We start from the raw sequence: 18,103 nt of genomic DNA, 5'->3' as shown, positions 1-18,103 counted from the left end.
TAGACTTGAAGAATTAGAGGGTAGTGGAGACTGGCTAGTCCATATCTCTGAAGAATAGAGAGTTAGAAACATCTAATAAAGAATTAGAGGGTAGTGGAGACTGGCTAGTCCATAACCCCTAACCCTAACCCTAACCCTAACCCTAACCCCGAACCTGTGGACCCTTCAGCCTGCAGGCCGAAGCTCTATCCACTGAGCCAAACCGGCTAGGGCAATAATCTTATTTTTAAAAAACTCAAGATGTTTTAGAAGGCATAATAGCAAGTACACAGCTGTATTGAATATCTTCTAAAATTTCAGTGAATTTCTGTATTTTAGACAGATTGTCATCACATACAACTGTAACATATAAATGAGAGGACTCTAATTATTTTAAGAGGCAGCCCATTCTGCTGAACAATATAAATGTTAAAGTCATAGACTTTCTGTGTGCTGTTAAAATAAATGGTTTTTTAGTGAAGATAGAAATCTTGCCTGGTGTGATTGTGGCTGTACTGTAATATTGCATTAATTTTGGATGTAATATACTAAAATGTTTGTTTTATCTTCTAGGGCTTGCATTTCTTTTGGTCCTAAGAATCGGTCAATTGGAGCAGCAGCTAAAAGCCAGGTAGGTAGAGTTTTGTTTTTTCCTAAAATGACTTATTTTTCTGGTTTATCCCTCCCTCTGTTTAGCAACTATTCGAGTGCTCATTATGTGTTTAGAACTAGTAGGCAGTGCATGCATCTGTGAGACAGACTTATCCCTATTCGCATATACTTGAGTGAATAGCATGAACAATATACTAATCTGTTTAATGCAAACTGCTAGGATGTATTTTGCCCAGAACTTATTTTAAGCAAGGCTTGCTTGTTCCTTTATGTTTAAAATGCTCTTTAAAGTTGTCTCCTTGGGCCTTTCTTGCTAATATTGAGGGTTGTTATTGTTTCTAGAATAGATCTTGTTAATTAAGATTCTCAAGGAAGGAAAGCATACTTGTAAAAAAGCACATTAACTTACCATTAGTTAATTTTGTAAACTAGGAATCTGTCATATTTGCTGGTTTCAGAGCAGCAGAATCCCAAGAGTTCTGTTATCGTGAGTGTCTGTGGTTGCTGTGACATTAAGGAGTTGCTTATTTTATCTTTTTATGGTTCAATCTGGGGCAAAATATAAAATGACTACTTGTCTCTCTTTCTGAACCCGGAAGGGCCTAAAATTCATAAGCCTGAGAAAATGGTGGTTGGCCAGTTGATTATTAATTAAACCAGGTGTTATATAATCTTTTTAAAATTTTTTAATTTATTGATTTCAGAGAGGAAGGGAGAAAGATAGAGAGATAGAAACATCAATGATCAGAGAGAATCATTGATCGGCTGCCTTCTGCACGCCCCCTACTGGGGTTTGAGCCCACAACCCGGGCATGTGCCCTTAGCTGGAATCGAACCTGTGGACCCTTCAGCCTGCAGGCCGAAGCTCTATCCACTGAGCCAAACCGGCTAGGGCAATAATCTTATTTTTAAAAAACTCAAGATGTTTTAGAAGGCATAATAGCAAGTACACAGCTGTATTGAATATCTTCTAAAATTTCAGTGAATTTCTGTTTTTAAAATTTTCTTTCTTTGAGAATAGTTATATTAAATTGGCTGCCTAGTTCTAGGTTGACATAGTTAATTGTGGTATTGAGTTTCTACTTGGCAGCTTGCTGACGCAGGGCCTGATTTGGGAGGCATTGTTTTACAAAAGGTCTTCTGTGTGGGCCCTTGGACATACCTGATGCAGAGGGCTCTGTAGCTTATCCTCGGGGCTTGGTACACTTAGCTCTGGCATTGAGAAGAGGAGTCTGTAAATCTTAATTAAGCACGAGTTCATCTTGAATTTTTTTGAAATGTTTTTGCCAGTGTTTTTTCCTCCCGTAATTATAATAGTTTATTGTAGAGAAATTTAAAAAATATATAGATAAAATATTATAGGAAATTTGGAAGTTACTGTATTACCACTATCCAAAAATCACTTAGTATCTGAATGCATGACTTATTGTACTCTTTCTAAGCATATAAATAGCTTTTCCCTTACAAAAGTGAAGTCATATTATATAGATACTTGTCTTCTAATCTCCTAAAATAATCTTGCCCACTATATAGCTATATTGTAATTTATTTTTAGGCTATTTCTAGTCTTCTGGTATTATAAATAACTAGAGGCCGGGTGCATGACATTCGTGAACAGGGGTGGGGGCAGAAGGGTCCTTCAGCCTGGCCTGTGCCCTCTCACAGTCTGGGACCCCTCAGGGGATGTCCGCCTGCCTGGTTAGGCCCTCTCCCCACAGGTGGACATCCCTTGAGGGGTCTTTAGCGTTGCCACCACCTCTGCTGCACTCTCTAGCCAGTCTGGCTTCTGGCTAAGTGGCATTCCCCCTGGAGGAGGGCACTCACTACCAGGGGACAGCTCCTGCATTGAGTGTCTGCCTCCTGGTGGTCAGTGCACATAATAGTGACCAGTCATTCCGCCATTTGGTTGATTTGTGTATTAGTCTTTTATTATATAGGACTAGAGGCTGGTGCATGAAATTTATGCACGGATAGGGTTTGTTCCGCACCACTCCCTGGTGGTGAGCACATGTCATAGCAAGCGATCAAACTTGGGGACACTTTGCATATTAGCTTTTTATATATATAGACTAGTAGGCCAGTGCACAGAATTTGTGCATGGGTGGGGGGAGAGGGATTGTCCCTGAGCCTGGCCTGCACCCTCTCCAATCTGGGACCCTTTGGGAAATGTCTGACTGCCAGTTTAGGCCCAATACCTGTGAGATCGGGCCTAGACCATCAGTCAAACATCCCTCTCTCAATCTGGGACCTCGGGCTCTTAACCGCTCACCTGCCTGCCTGCTTGATTGCCCCTAACCACTCTTGCCTGCCAGCCTGCTCGCCCCCAAATAACCAACTCCCCACCAGCCCTCTCCCTTGCAACTTCTCCCTGCCAGCCTGCTTGCTCCCAACTGCTCTCCCCGCCCCCTCCGCCAGCCTGATCATCCCCAACTGCCCTCCCCTCCTGGCCTGATCGCCCCTAACTGTCTTTGCCTCAGCCCCAGAAGGGCTCTTGGTCTAATTAGCATATTACCCTTTTATTATTGTAGTATAGATACTCTGTCAGCATGCTAAGTTTCTTTCACTCGAGTTTCTGAATTGACACATACTTCCAAACTGACTCCTGGAAAGATTGAATCACAAACTATGAGTAATTTTAAAAAGCTAATATAAATCATTATGTGTGGATGTTTTGGAATTTTAGGTGGAGAATAACTTTTGTAAGTATAATGACCTATTTATATGGAGAAGCAGGGCAAGTGGGGCTGTCTTTGATCTCTGTGTTACTTGTTCAAGACCCTTACCCTTCAAGCCTCACTTCACATGCTAGTAAGCATCATTCAGTAAAGTTTAGTGCTGAAGAAAACAAACTCAAAGGAAAACTTTGTGGTGTTACAATGTTGGTAATTTAATCTGATGCTATTGAATTTCTTTTTTCTTAACTTAATTTCTATCAGTCTTTCTACTTTTTGACACAGCTTTCCTTTCTCTTAGGTCATTTCCAATGCAAAGAACACAGTCCAGGGATTTAAAAGATTCCATGGCCGAGCATTCTCTGATCCGTTTGTGGAGGCAGAAAAATCTAACCTTGCATATGATATTGTACAATTGCCTACTGGATTAACAGGTATAAAGGTAAGGTTCTCAAGATAATTCCTGATGATTAAAATATAGCATTTTATTTTATTAGGTTATTGTATATCAATATCATTCTGATTTCATAATGAAAATGCTTAGGAAAAACTTGCTACTAAAGACCGTTTGGCATTTTTTTCCAATGATTTTGATTTTGATTGAGAACCATCAGTGGCACTGTTATGGCTTTGACTGATAGGTAGTGATAAAATTAATGCGGCCATTGCTGCTTGTCTTTTTTTATTTTTTAATATATTTTTATTTATTTAGAGGAAAGGAGAGGGAGAGAGAGAAGCATCAGTGATGAGAGAATCATTGATTGGCTGCCTTCTGCATATCCCCTACTGGGGATCGTGCCCACAACCTGGGCATGTGCTCTTGACTGGAATTGAATCTGGGACTTTGCAGTCTGTAGGCTGACATTCTATCCACTGAACCAAACCAGCTGTCTTGTTTACTGATTTAGTGTGTGTCTTAAGGAAGAGCAGTCAAAGAAATCAACACTTTTAAGTCATTAGCTAGATATATGGTCATACTTTTGACAATATGAGTTAGATTGGAAGAGATGTTGTTCTTTTGAGGAAAAGGGAGTTTAGTTTTTGATATCTCTGGGATGTCTAGAAGATCCTCTTTGTGAAGCATGCAGTGAACTGACCATTCAAAAGAGGTGAGAGGCTAGGGATGGGTAGGGTGCACTCCACTCTCTCTAGCACTTAAAGGTGGTGAGAAGAACTCCAGAGGGTGGTTGAACTTTCCAGGCAAGTGAGTTTAGAGAGAGGAGGTTTGGTGTTTGAAACATTCCAATTGGAAAAATCAGAATCATGGAAACAGGCTCAAATTCCAAGAGATGATAAGAATTGAGAGAAAAAAGTAGTTTATTGTAACATTTTGTAGATGAGAAATTCAGTTGAATTTGGAAGTGATGAATTCTAATAACTGAAGTATAATCTCTGGGATTACTTAGAATATCTGTGGCAATAATCTCAACAGTTTGGATGACTAAGTAAGATGTAAAGCTGGAGTACAGAGGAGGTGAAGAAATGGGGGGGGGATGGGCGGGATATTTACCGTTAAGAAAGAAATAGCATGAATATTGGCAGATTTAGTCATAAGCATTGTAAGGGCCAAAGGAGAAAGAGACTAGGGAGAAGACCTGAAGGTTAAGTGGATCCAAGTACAAGGGTAGAGGAGTTGACTAAATTTATCGATAGACAAATGGGAAAAACCAGGCAACTTAGAAAGAGGTTCACAGGGAGGGTTATATTTCCATCTTTATCATGCAATAAAATGAGAAACTGTTAGACTCTAAACCAGAGTACATTATGGTTGGGCTGGGAGTGGGGAGCAGGTAGCTTTCAAGCTGAGGTAGCGGAGCAGATTTAAAAGAAGAGAGTGACATTTTCTGGTCTGCATTGTAGTTGGGGAATTATGGGTATATGTGGGATGGGGCTTATCCTCGCAGTCTTTCAACTTACAAAGTTTGCAACTCTTTTTTAAAAAAAAATATATTTTATTGACTTTGTACAGAGAGGAAGGGAGAGAGATAGAGAGTTAGAAACTTCGATGAGAGTCATCGATCAGCTGCCTCTTGCACACCCCCTACTGGGGATATGCCCGCAACCAAGGTTCATGCCCTTGACCAGAATTGAACCTGGGACCCTTCAGTCCCCAAGCTGATGCTGTATCCATTGAGCCAAACCTGTTTCGGCAAAGTTTGCAACTCTTGTCAAAGTTGCAGACTTCATCCAGGATAGGCTATCTGGAAGCTTTGTTACATTCTTTAATTCACCAAGTATTTATTTATTTATTTATTAAAAAAAAATTTTATTGATTTTTTTTTTACAGAGAGAGATAGAGAGCTAGAAACGTCGATGAGAGAGAAACATCGCCCAGCTGCCTCTTGCACACCCCTTACCGGGGATGTGCCCGCAGTCAATGTACATGCCCTTGACGGAAATCCAACCAGGGACCTTTCAGTCCGCAGACCCACGCTCTACCGCTGAGCCAAACCGGTTTCGGCTCACCAAGTATTTATTTTGTTATGACTGTCAGTACTGGGGATACAGCAGTGAATGAATTTGACTAAAAACATGTCCTCAGATTAGATTGCATCTTAGGGAGGTGGTAACACACAGTATGTCAGATGGTAAAGTAGTTCACCATCAGATCTTTACAGAGGGGCCATATAGCTTGCTTCTGCACAGGTACCTTGTCTCAGGTTTTATTGATAAAGTTGCCACAACATTGTTTATGTAGTGGTCCTCTCTTTAATTATTATGTACATGTTATAAAGCTAAAAGTGACCTTTAAATTATTTTTATTTCTAAAACTAGCTTTCTTCAATTCCTTCTTGAGATAATGCTTCATTGATGATGGTGAGATATTGTTCATTTCATTTTGTCATTTTATTGCAGGTGAAATATATGGAGGAAGAACGAAATTTTACCACGGAGCAAGTGACTGCCATGCTTTTGTCCAAACTGAAGGAGACAGCAGAAAGTGTTCTTAAAAAGCCTGTTGTGGACTGTGTTGTTTCAGTGAGTTTGAGCCCTACTCATTATTAAGTCTTGCATGAAGAAGCATTTCATTTTAACTGCAAATAATACTGTTTTTTGCTGTAGGTTGTATGATTGATTATTTTAAGAAATTTATCAAAGTAGTCCTCATTTTCTTGAATTCTCTTTTCTGGCCCCTAGTTATTGCTTCAGCCTCCTGTTGTTCTGCCTATTTAAAGGCTTGTCTTAAAGCCCACTTCATCCTGGATTTCCTGTAGCAAGAAATCTTGTAGCACTGAACATAGTTGTCTAGTGGCTACTTATTTGTTAAATTAGTTGAATACTCTCAATGAGAAATGGTTTATTTTTCTCCCTTTGTATCTCTGTATCTTTGCTGTCACTGTATCTAGCTCTAAAAGCAAAGCAGCAATAGACTTTATCTTGTCTTTCTCATAATACTATCTAGATGGAAGCTTGGCTGTTTGTAGCAATGTGCTTGTAATATGATGGAGTCCTTAGCAACCGGTGAAAATTCGGCAGTTGTATTGGTTTTGTCACTGAATCTCTTCTTTCTGTGGCTGTTATCTGATATGTGGCCTCCTTTGTTGGTGCATTGGTTGACAAAGCAAGGACTATTAGGTAGTTTTTTCACCACAGTCTGTTGTCTGGCGGATTCCTTAGTTCTTGGCTACCTAGTAAAGCAGAACTGACATTTGTCAGGAAAATTTGAATTATAACTGTTGTGTCACATTCTGGTGATGCAAAGAATATTAATGCTACTTCTCTTAAAGATTCAGTACAGACACTGTATTTTCTTAGATGCTTTCTGCTTTTTTTGAACTCTTTTGTTCTGTTAGATTTATCCTCATTTCCCCATCTAGTTTAGTACCTTTAATATTGATTCTGTATTATGCTCAGTGTTGAAGTAAAATTTATCTAAAATGATAGAATGCCTGAGTGGTGTTTTCAACTTTTTGAATAAGTTTAAAGGTGATGTGTTAAGTCATGTGTTGGCGGACCTAAGGACTACACTGAGTTTTGATGACTTGCTAAGAGAATTAATAGGACTCAGAGAATATAGCTGAACTTAAGGCTAAGAGACTCCAGTTTATGAGGTACTTATTTAGTCAGTCTCTTTTTGTTGCGCATCCACTTTTGTTTCCTTTTTGCTGCCTCCTGCACGCCCCCCACAGGGGATGCGCCCGCAACCAAGGTACATGCCCTTGACCGGAATCGAACCCGGGACCCTTCAGTCTGAAGGCTGATGCTCTATCCACTGAGCCAAACCGGTTTTGGCCACTTTTTTTTTATTTTTTATAGTGAAGAATGCTGCAATAAGTACATTTAAATATCATTTTGCTCTTATATGATAAGTTTGTAGAATTTATAGGCTAACTTCTTCGAAGTGCAATTGCTGGGACAGAAGATATGTGTACAATAATTCCCCCTTATTCATGGTTTTACTTTCCATGTTTTCAGTAACATGCGGTGAACGTCAGTCCAAATATATTAAATGGAAAATTCCAGAAACAAACCATTTATAAGTTACAAGTTGCATGCCATTCTGGGTCCTGCTCTGCCTGCTCTGTCCTGCTGGCATTATGAATCATCCTTTTGTTCATTGTATCCACGTTGTATGTATAGCACTAAAATATAATTTTGAGGGAGAGACCATATTCACTTAACTTTTATTACAGAATATTGTGTAATTGTTACATTTTATGATTAGGTGGTGTTAATCTTTTACAATGCCTAATTTATAAACTTTACCACAGGGGTGTATGTATGGGAAAAAGACATAGTATATATAGGGTTTGATACTATCCTCAGTTTCAGGCATCCACTGGGGGTCTTGCAAATGGACTCCTGTATTTGTAATTTCTTATTTTTAATTTTTATTGATTTCAGGGAGAGGAAAGGCGAGGGAGAAAGAGAAATCAATGATGAGAGAGAATCATTGATTGGCTGCCTCCTGCATGCCCCCTACTAGGAGTCTAACTTTGATTTCCTGATTCATGGGTCAATGCTCAAAACCACTGATCCACACTGGCCGGGCTGTATTGTAATTAAAATAAAAAAAAAAATAATTTCAGAGAGAAGGAGAAAGATAGAAACATCAGGGATGAGAGAATCATGGATCAGCTGCTTCCTGCATGTTCCCTACTGGGGATCAAGCCAGAAATCCGGGCATGTGCCCTGACCTCTTGGTTCACAGGTTGATGCTCAACCACTGAGATACAGCATCTGGGCTGTATTTGTAATTTTTACAGCTGTTCAGTTATCCTTCAAAGAATTTGCAGTAATTCACACTTCCACCTGTAATGTATGAAAAAACTTATTTCACTGCAGCCTCACCAGCATAGCTTGTTGTTTTAGCTAATTCTAATAGGTAGAATAATGGTATCAAAGTGTATGTAATCTTACTATTTAGATGAAGATGAACATTTTAAAATTGAAGAGCCACTTTGTATTTTTTGTTGTTCGAAATGTTCCCGTTCTCTGCTCATTTTATTCTGAGTTTGTGATTTCCATTTTGACTTGTAGTTTATTACATATTATTAGATTAGCTCTTTGTGTTTTTATGATGTGAGTTGCAAATATTTTCCCCATTTGATCATTAGAATTTTTTATGAGTCAGAAATTTTTTTTTTCTTCTGGGTGTTGTGTTATATTTAGAAAATCCCTTACTCTGATGGTAAAATTCCTTTCATTCTAGTACTCTTTATATATATATATATATATATATATATATATATATATATATATATATATATAATTTTAAACATTTAAGTCTTTGATTTGACCTAAATTTTGGTATAAGTTGTACAGTAGGAATGCCAATTTATTATTTTTAATATGGCTGACTAGCCATTGTCTCACTACTACTTGTTGAATTTTCTAAATTTTTCCTACTGGTTTGAAATCCTCTGATCATAAGCAGAATATGGCTGTAGTTGACTCTCAGGGTGGTTCTGGGTTTTACTTCTTTTTGACAGATGCATCCTAAATGAATCTCTATAATATAGTAAACTTGCAAATTTTTTTGTAGGTTCCTTGTTTCTATACTGACGCAGAAAGAAGGTCAGTGATGGATGCAACACAGATTGCTGGTCTCAATTGCCTGCGATTAATGAATGAAACTACTGCGGGTAAGAGAGACTATTAACTAAAATTTTTTACTTAATCTTGAGGGTTGTGAAGATCCTAAAGTTTCTTCTTTATTTTTTTGGTTACTCTGTTACATAGAAAGAATTCATCTGACCAGTTACTTTTTCTGTATCTTCATATTTAATCACATGGTTGGTTGTAAAGAAATACATTTATTGTGTGATCGGAGCAGTGGTTTGATTTAAAGATTGGCCTTTACTATGACCTGTGGGCTGGTGGAATCAGAGGAATGGGTGTAAAGCAACATCTCAGGGACAGGATATATGGGAATGCTGAGATGGCACAACGGTAGAAGAAATCCTGGAAAATATGTTTGGGAAAGTTAAGTGGTTTGGGAACTATTGCCAAAGTCATTGGAATTGGAAATTGGATTTGGAAACATTAAGGAACCCTTCGTCAGCATTGAACTCTGAAGTTAATATTCTTCATGAATAAATTATGCAAGGCTTCTAAGAATTTAATTCTTTTTAGAACTGAGCATATGATGCAGCTCCATTCATTATATACAAAGTCTATTTTGTTTCCTACTTAAATTTTAAGTTTACTCTTAGATGATAATATTATGTTGAATTTAATTTTTTTCTTATGTAGTTGCTCTTGCATATGGAATCTATAAGCAAGATCTTCCTGCCTTAGAAGAGAAACCAAGAAATGTAGTTTTCATAGATATGGGGCATTCTTCTTACCAAGTTTCTGTATGTGCATTTAATAGAGGAAAACTTAAAGTAAGTATATTTTTTTCCTGGAAGACTGTATTACAAATGTGAGAGACAATTTAAATAAATGTTTAAAGGATTTTGTTTCACTAATGGAAACTTGCTATGAGTTATCTGAACTAGAAACTAAAGTATATAGGGTGGGTGGAAGTTGTCAGCTCAAAATAATTTCGTAAGAGTTGGTGTGAGTCTTGGCCTGGTAGCTCAGTTGTTTAGAGTATGATCCCAATATGCCAAAGTTGCAAGTTCAACCTCTCAGGGCACATACAAAAATCAACAAATGAATGCGTGAATAAGTAGAACAACAATTTAATGTCCTTCCCTAAAATAAAAAAATAAAAAGAGTTGATAGGTATGAAGAAAAATCCCTTAAGATTGCTGAGCTATACTTTATTTATTTATTTTTAAATAGATTTTATTGATTTTGTACAGAGAGGAAGGGAGAGAGATAGAGAGAAACATCGATGAGAGAGAGTCATCGATCAGCTGCCTCTTGCACACCCCCTACTGGGGATATGCCCGCAACCAAGGTACATGCCCTCGACCGGAATCGAACCCGGGACCTTTCAGTCCCCAAGCCGACGCTCTATCCATTGAGCTAAACAGGTTTCGGCAGATTGCTGAGCTATACTTTAATGTGGGGAAATAATGCTTATCTACAGGCTTGTTAGGAGGATTCTTTAACATGTAGTCTCTTGATGTTTTTACACTGAGGATTGAGGAGATTATTTTCTTTTCTTTTTTTCTTTTTTAAATATATTTTATTGATTTTTTTACAGAGAGGAAGAGAGAGGGATAGAAAGTTAGAAACATCAATGAGAGAGAATCACCGATCAGCTGCCTCTTACACACCCTCTACCATGTGCCCGCAACCAAGGTACATGCCCTTGACCGGAATCGAAAATGGGACATTCTAGTCCGTAGGCTGATCCTCTATCCACTGAGCCAAACCGGTTTTGGCGAGATTATATTCTTAAGTTTTTTTTTTTTTTACATGTATGTTTTTATTTCAGAGAGGAAAGGAGTGGGAAAGATAGAAACATCAATGATGAGAGAGAATCATTGATCAGCTGCCTTCTGCACACCCCCTACTGGGGATCAAGTCCAAAACCCGGGCATGTGTCCTGATCAGGAATTGAAACATGACCTCCTGGTTCATAGGTTGATGCTCAACCACTGAGCCATGCTGGCTGGGATTGTTCTTAAGGTTTTGAGCCTTCTGGTAAAAGGGTGGAAGGACTAGAACTTGATGGCTCCAAGAAACTAGGCTAGGAGTGATATTTAGATGTCTGGGAAGCTTAGATCTCTGGAGAAATAAATTGCTATGAGTTAAGCATCTTTAGCATCTTTCCTGGTGGTAAGATGTATTGAGCAAGGCCTTTTGTATTATTTATAGTTTTGTGATAGCACTAAGACCAGAAGTGTGTAAATGACATGTTTGTATATTTGGCATTGGATATATGTATAATTGCTGTTTGGAAGCAGACTAGTGTGGGAGAGGGCATGGGTTTTGCAATTGATGAGATTGGGTTTTAAATTTTAGCTTTATGACCTGCAGAGTATCTGATCTGACTAGGTTTGTGACATCATCTGTAAATTGGGGATTACAATGTCTCTCTTCAGAATGGTTGTAACAATGATTAAGTGACACATGCACATTGCCTTGTTTCAATCTTCATGTCTCCCCGATCCTTTAATACAATTTACCCATTAACTATATATCATGATAAAATTTTAAATTGCTTCATTTTTGAATTAATTACCTTTTTCCAAGGTTCTGGCCACTGCATTTGACACAACACTGGGAGGCAGAAAATTTGATGAGGTGTTAGTAAATCATTTCTGTGAAGAATTTGGAAAGAAATACAAGCTAGACATAAAGTCCAAAATCCGTGCATTATTACGACTGTCTCAAGAGTGTGAGAAACTCAAGAAATTGATGAGTGCAAATGCTTCAGACCTCCCTTTGAGCATCGAATGTTTTATGAATGATGTTGATGTATCTGGAACTATGAATAGGTAATAATGTTAATATTTTGACCTTAAACTTTACTGTGATTTTTCTTTTATTAGCCTTAATTAGCTAATTGTTAAAATCATCATGGTTGTTATATGTATTATAGGTAAAAATTAGAGGCCATTCAGAATTCTGTTTTTTATGTGAAGGTTGGGTTTGACTATTCTAATAATGTAGACTGATGTTTTTATTCTGATTCATTGAATATTGCAGGAAGTTGGTAGTTCTTACATGTACATGAATTATACATGATTACCAGTTTTCATAAAAATCAGGACAAGGCGCTTTAATGTAGAATTATGTTGAATTTGATTTAGTCATTGGTTCAGAAATTGGTGTTTTTGGGGTTGTTCAGGATCTCTTGAGGACAACAGCTCTTTCTGTACAGTGCTACAGATGTTTCAGGATTTTCCTCAGAAATGTTACTGTTGTTTGAATGTTCCTGTTTGGTTAGGTAGGTTGGGTATTGAGAATGAGATGTTCTTTTTGTTTTGTTTTGTTAATCCTCACCAGAGGTTATTTTTCTAATTGATTTTTTTTAGAGAGAGTGGCAGGGAGGGGGAGAAATAGAGAAACATCCATGTGAGAGACAGCAATTGGTTGCCTTCCATGTAAGCCCTGAATAGGGCTGAGATCCAGCCTGCAACTGGGGTATGTGCCCTTGACTGGAATTCGAACCTGAGAACCTTCAGTCCTTGAGCCAATGCTCTATCTATTGAACCAGACTGGCTAGGGCAGAATGAGATGTTTTTATGATGTGAACTATTTTGGTAGAGTTCAGGCAAGACTGATGGCTTGTTTAGGGAAGTGTGGCATTAAAAAAGTTGAGGTGGAATTTAACTTGCTCCTATTCTGCTAGAGTTAGATTGTTGTTCCTAGTAACTAAATTTGCAGTCACCTTTTCCACCCTGCTTGAAAGTGATGGTTTATTTATTTATTTATTTATTTATTTATTTTTTAAATATATTTTATTGATTTTACACAGAGAGGAATTGAGAAGGATAGAGAGTTAGAAGCGTCAATGAGAGAGAAACATTGACCAGCTGCCTCTTGCACACCCCCTACTGGGGATGTGCCCGCAACCAAGGTACATGCCCTTGACCGGAATCGAACCCGGGACCTTTCAGTCCGCAGGCCGATGCTCTATCCACTGAGCCAAACCGGTTTTGGCTATTTTTTATTTTTTATTAAGTAGCGGTTTTGTATGTGTTACATGTGGTGGGGGCTAGGATGTAGGGGTGTACCCGTTTATGTTTCAGAAATTGTTAGTGGAGTTTTAGGTGATCTTGAGAGCCAAATAAATATTTATTATACTTTTAAAAGCTGAAAACAGTTGATTAGCTTGTGTGCTGCTTTGAAAACACATGCAGTACAATTTACTGTATCTGCAATGTCAGGGCACGTTATACTCTTTATTCTGTTTTGTAGCCTTCATTTAGTTTTAATGCTCACTAGCAGTCTTTTTTTTCTAAACTAATAAAACCAGATAATTTATTTCTGACATCATAGCATTTCTTCTAAATTTTAAAAATGTGAGGTAAAATTCTTACATCATTTTATTTTTTGAAATATATTTTTATTGATTTCAGAGAGGAAAGGAGAGGGAGAAAGAGATAGAAACATCAGTGATGAGAGAGAATCATTGATTGGCTACCTCCTGCACAACCCCCACTGGGGATTGAGCCCTGTCTGGTAATCCTCTTGGTTCATATGTTGAAGTTCAAACACAGAACACTATGTGGGCTCTTGTACTATTTTAATGTGAACTCAGTGCCATTTAATACATTTACAATGTCATACCATGACTACCTCTATCTAATGAAAAAACATTTTCATCGCCCCAAAAGAAAACCTCATACCCATTAAGTAGTTACTTCCCATTTTTCTTAACATCTGTGCCATGGCAAACACCAATTTACTTTTATCTTTAGTTTACCCATTCTAATCTTTTTTATAAACGGAATCATATAATACAAGGGTGGGTAAAAGTAGGCTTATAGTTATTCAAATTGAAAATTGCACAATATTTAATAAATAATATAAGAACAAACTTTCATATACTCAGAACTGTAAACCTACTTTTTCCTACCCCTGTATAAGTTTTTTTTGTCTTGGCTTTCAGCTTCTTTCACTTACATAATATTTCCTAGGTTCATCCACACTGTAGTTTGTATTAGTGATCAGGCTGGCAGGCAGAGGTGGTTAGGAGCCATCAGGCAGGCAGGCAGGCAGGCAGGCGGGCGGGCGGAGTGGTAAGGGGCCATCAGGCAGGCAGACAGGTGAGCGGTTAGGAGACAGCTGTCCCAGATTGCAAGAAAGATGTCTGACTGCCAGTTTAGGCCCAGCAGTTGGACATCCCTTTAGGAGTCCGGATTGTAGAGGGTGCAGGCCAGGCTGAGGGACCGCTCCCCCTACCCCCCAGTGAACAAATTTCATGCACTGGACCTCTAGTTGTTAATAATGCTGCTATGAACATTCATGAACTAGTATTTGAGTATTTTTGTTTTCAAAAACAAATTTCACTCCTAGGGTATATACCTAGGAGTGGAATTGTTGGGTCCTTTGGTAATTCTGGATTTAGCTTTTTGAGGAATTGCTTGCTATTAGAAATACAACTGTCATTTTTTTAAAGTTCCTGACAACATGTAGGACTTTGTGGTGTTATATATCTTCATCAATATTGGTATTAGTGGTCTTGAATTTTTGCCATTCTGATGGGTATTTTCTATATCTCTACAATTTTTCTTTTTATTGAGATGTAATTCATAAAAGTGGCTCTTTTAAAATGTATATTTCAGTGGCTTTAGTATATTCACAGAATTGTGCAGTCATCACTACAACCCGGTTTTAGAATGTCATCCCTAAATAAGCTGTCAAGGTGTGAAAAGACAGGAGGACCCTTAAATGCACATTTCTAAGTAAAAGAAGTTAATTAAAAAGGCTAAATCCAGTGTGATTCCAACTATATCACTTTCTGGAAAAGGCAAAATTGGAGTCAGTAAAACGGTAAAGTCAGTAGTTGGCAAGTGTTCTGGGGAGGGAGGGATGAATTGAATGGGTGGAGCATGGAGGATTTTTAGGACAGTAAAGCTTCTCTGATAATACTGTAATGGTAGATACTTAACATTATACAATTTGTCAAAACGTGTAGAATCTAATATATACCATCATGTATCAATATTGCTTACCAGTTGTTAGGAATGTATCACACTAATGCAGGATATCAATAGGGGAACTGGGGAGGGGTGTTGAGGAAATTCTTTTACTTATAATATTTCTCTGTAAACATAAAGCGGATCTAAAAGATAAAGTGTATTTAACTATGTTAAAACAAAGAAAAGAAGAAAACTATACACATCAGCTGTTTTTCCTTATCTCTTCTTTTCCTCCAGCCCTAGACAGCTAAAAATCTACTCCTCTGTCTCTCCGAATTTACCTGTCCTGAACTTTTCATATAAGTGGAGTTACATAATTTTTTTTTTATTGGCTTTTAAAAAAATCTAGCCTAATGTTTTCAAAGTTCATCTGCATCCTAACATATTGTTCATATAATCATTCTTATTTAAATTTTTTATTTATTTTTTGTTAATCCTCTCCCAAGAATATTTTTTCCCCCCTTTGATTTTTAGAGAGAGTGAAGGGAGAGAGAAAGAGAAACATTGATGTGAGAGAGACACTTCAATTGGTTGCTTTCCACATGCACCCTGACCAGGGCTGTGGATTGAACCTGTAACTGAGGTAGGTTCTTGACCAGAATCGAACCTTTGACCTGAATTTCATGGGCTGATGCTCTAAACAGCCAGGCCCATGGTTGGTAAACTGCAGCTCGAGATCCACATGTGGCTCTTTGGCCCCTTGAGTGTGGCTCTTCCACAAAATACCACGGCCTGGGCGAGTCTATTTTGAAGTAGCGTTAGAAGAAGTTTAAAAATTTTGGATCTCATAAGAAATTTAAATCGTCGTACTGTTGATATTTGGCTCTGTTGACTAATGTGTTTGCTGACCACTGGGCTAGGCCTTTTTTTAATTTTAAAATTTTATTAATTTTAGAGAGAAAGAGAGAGGGATAGCTAGAGAAACATCAATGATGAGAGAGAATCATTGATCGGCTGCCTCCTGCATGCCCCCTACTGGGGATCAAGCCCGAAACGGGCACACATCCTGACCTGGTATGTAAATGGTTCAGAGGTCAATGCTCAACCACTGAACCACACTGACCTGGCCCTGTTTGTTTTTATAGCCAAAAGTGATTCCTCTTTCTGGCACTGGAACTCTGGGCAGGGAGGCCTGAAGTTGGGCTGGGACCCCCTGCTCCTTAGGAGGTATCTTTGCAGCCACACGTTGGTGTAAGATCAGCATTTCCATGTCTTTGCCCCTTCTCTCAGTCTCTGTGGGCGTCTTTAATTTCCTAGTTGTAGGATTTCCATTCAGATAGATTTCAGGTGGTTCTGAATGATGGTTTTTCGCAGTTTAGTTGTAACGTTGATGTGCTTGTGGGAGAATTCAAGGACCACATTTAACTACGCCATCCTCTTAACTGAAGTATTGTATTCATTCCTTTCTATTGCTGAGTACATTTGGCGGACTTCAGGGCTTTTCCACTTTTTTGGCTGTTTATAATTAATGTTATTGTAGTCATTCATGGTTTTGTATGTTGTATGCTTTATTTCTCTTTATTGTATACTGAGTAGAATTACTGGGACATATGGTAACTCTGTTTAACATTTTGAAGAACTGTCAAACTATTTTCCAAAGTGGTTGCACCATTTTATATTCTCACCAGGAATGTGTGAGGGAGCCAATTTACTCTATATCCTTGCCAGTGCTTGTTATTATCTGTCTTTTTGTTGATAGCCATCCACTCCACATAAAATTAGAATGTGATTTAACCTTTTTTTTTTTTTTTTTTTTTTTTTTTTAATAGAGGCAAATTTTTGGAGATGTGTGATGATCTCTTAGCTAGAGTGGAGCCACCACTTCGTAGTGTTTTGGAACAATCCAGTAAGTATTTTTGCGGTTGAATTGTTTGTGTACCTCACGCTCTTTGGAAATATTGTTCATTATTTTTTCAGTTATACAAATTGTCATTGGACAAACAACATCAGTGCTATATTAAGCTTTTTTATATTTTCCCTCTGGAACTCACACTTCCCCCAGGTAATCTATGGGCACACTGTTATGTGTCCAGGGATATCTAAAAGTTTTCCCGGGAAACTTAGTTCAGACTCAAAGATGGATGTAAACTTTTCAGTTATTTTATAGTGGTAAAAATTGTCTTTTGCAATGCTGCTATAGAAGTCTTACAGGCTTTTCTGTCAGTGAATCTTTTGTTTGCTGAATGACAATTAGAGCAAAGGGAGGATATGATAACCACATACTGACTTTAATGGAGTGCTTTTTTATCTTGGGTTAAAACGTAGAAGTTTGATTTAGGAATATATTACTAACTTTCCCAAAATGTTTGACAAATGTTTATCTAGTAGAATCCACTGTTGTGTTGGTTGCTAGCTATTTCAGAATGTTGAAAAATACTGTCAGCTTGACAAAGGTTCAGTCTTAAATCACAGTGATTATGGCAAACAGGCACATTCTTTCCACACTGGGACATCCTGTTTCTTTAAATAGTCCTTCTCAGCAAAATGTTAGTGTTTGTTACGTAAAATATGACCAGGAAACTAGGGTGGTATTAAGAGATATTTTATGAGTGACAGTAGAACCTTGGTGTTTACTTTCTTTCCTTCTGACAAGAGAACATTTTACACTGTACATATGCTGTAATGTGAATTATGTTTATATTTGGGATGGAGTGCTAGAGGTGCATCTGAACACCTTTTTCTTTCATGTTGTGTCAGGGCTGACAAATAGAGCAAAGGGAGGATATGATCTTCCTTTTAAAAAAAATTCCTTGATTGATTAAGGTATTACATATGTATCCTTATCCCCCCAACCCCCTCATATCTTCCTTATGGCTAGCTTAACTGTTATAATTTTTTGTGTGAGCG

At 37.9% G+C, this 18,103-nt stretch overlaps 1 protein-coding gene across 1 annotated transcript in view; it reads left to right on the top strand.

Moving 5' to 3' along the window:
• HSPA4 (heat shock protein family A (Hsp70) member 4) overlaps nt 1–18,103 on the top strand; it is a 40,704-nt gene that overhangs the window by 6,157 nt on the left and 16,444 nt on the right. The window contains exons 2-8 of the mRNA XM_036423876.2: nt 553–610; nt 3,565–3,705; nt 6,120–6,242; nt 9,250–9,349; nt 9,960–10,093; nt 11,859–12,103; nt 17,026–17,102. Of these exons, the coding sequence (XP_036279769.1) occupies nt 553–610; nt 3,565–3,705; nt 6,120–6,242; nt 9,250–9,349; nt 9,960–10,093; nt 11,859–12,103; nt 17,026–17,102 (878 nt within the window). The remainder of the gene's footprint in view (nt 1–552; nt 611–3,564; nt 3,706–6,119; nt 6,243–9,249; nt 9,350–9,959; nt 10,094–11,858; nt 12,104–17,025; nt 17,103–18,103) is intronic.

This window comes from Pipistrellus kuhlii, unplaced genomic scaffold (assembly GCF_014108245.1).
Source record: "Pipistrellus kuhlii isolate mPipKuh1 unplaced genomic scaffold, mPipKuh1.p scaffold_m20_p_8, whole genome shotgun sequence".
Taxonomy (NCBI): Eukaryota; Metazoa; Chordata; class Mammalia; order Chiroptera; family Vespertilionidae; genus Pipistrellus; species Pipistrellus kuhlii.
Note: the sequence above shows the minus strand (reverse complement) of the source record. Positions and strands in the feature narration are given on the sequence as shown.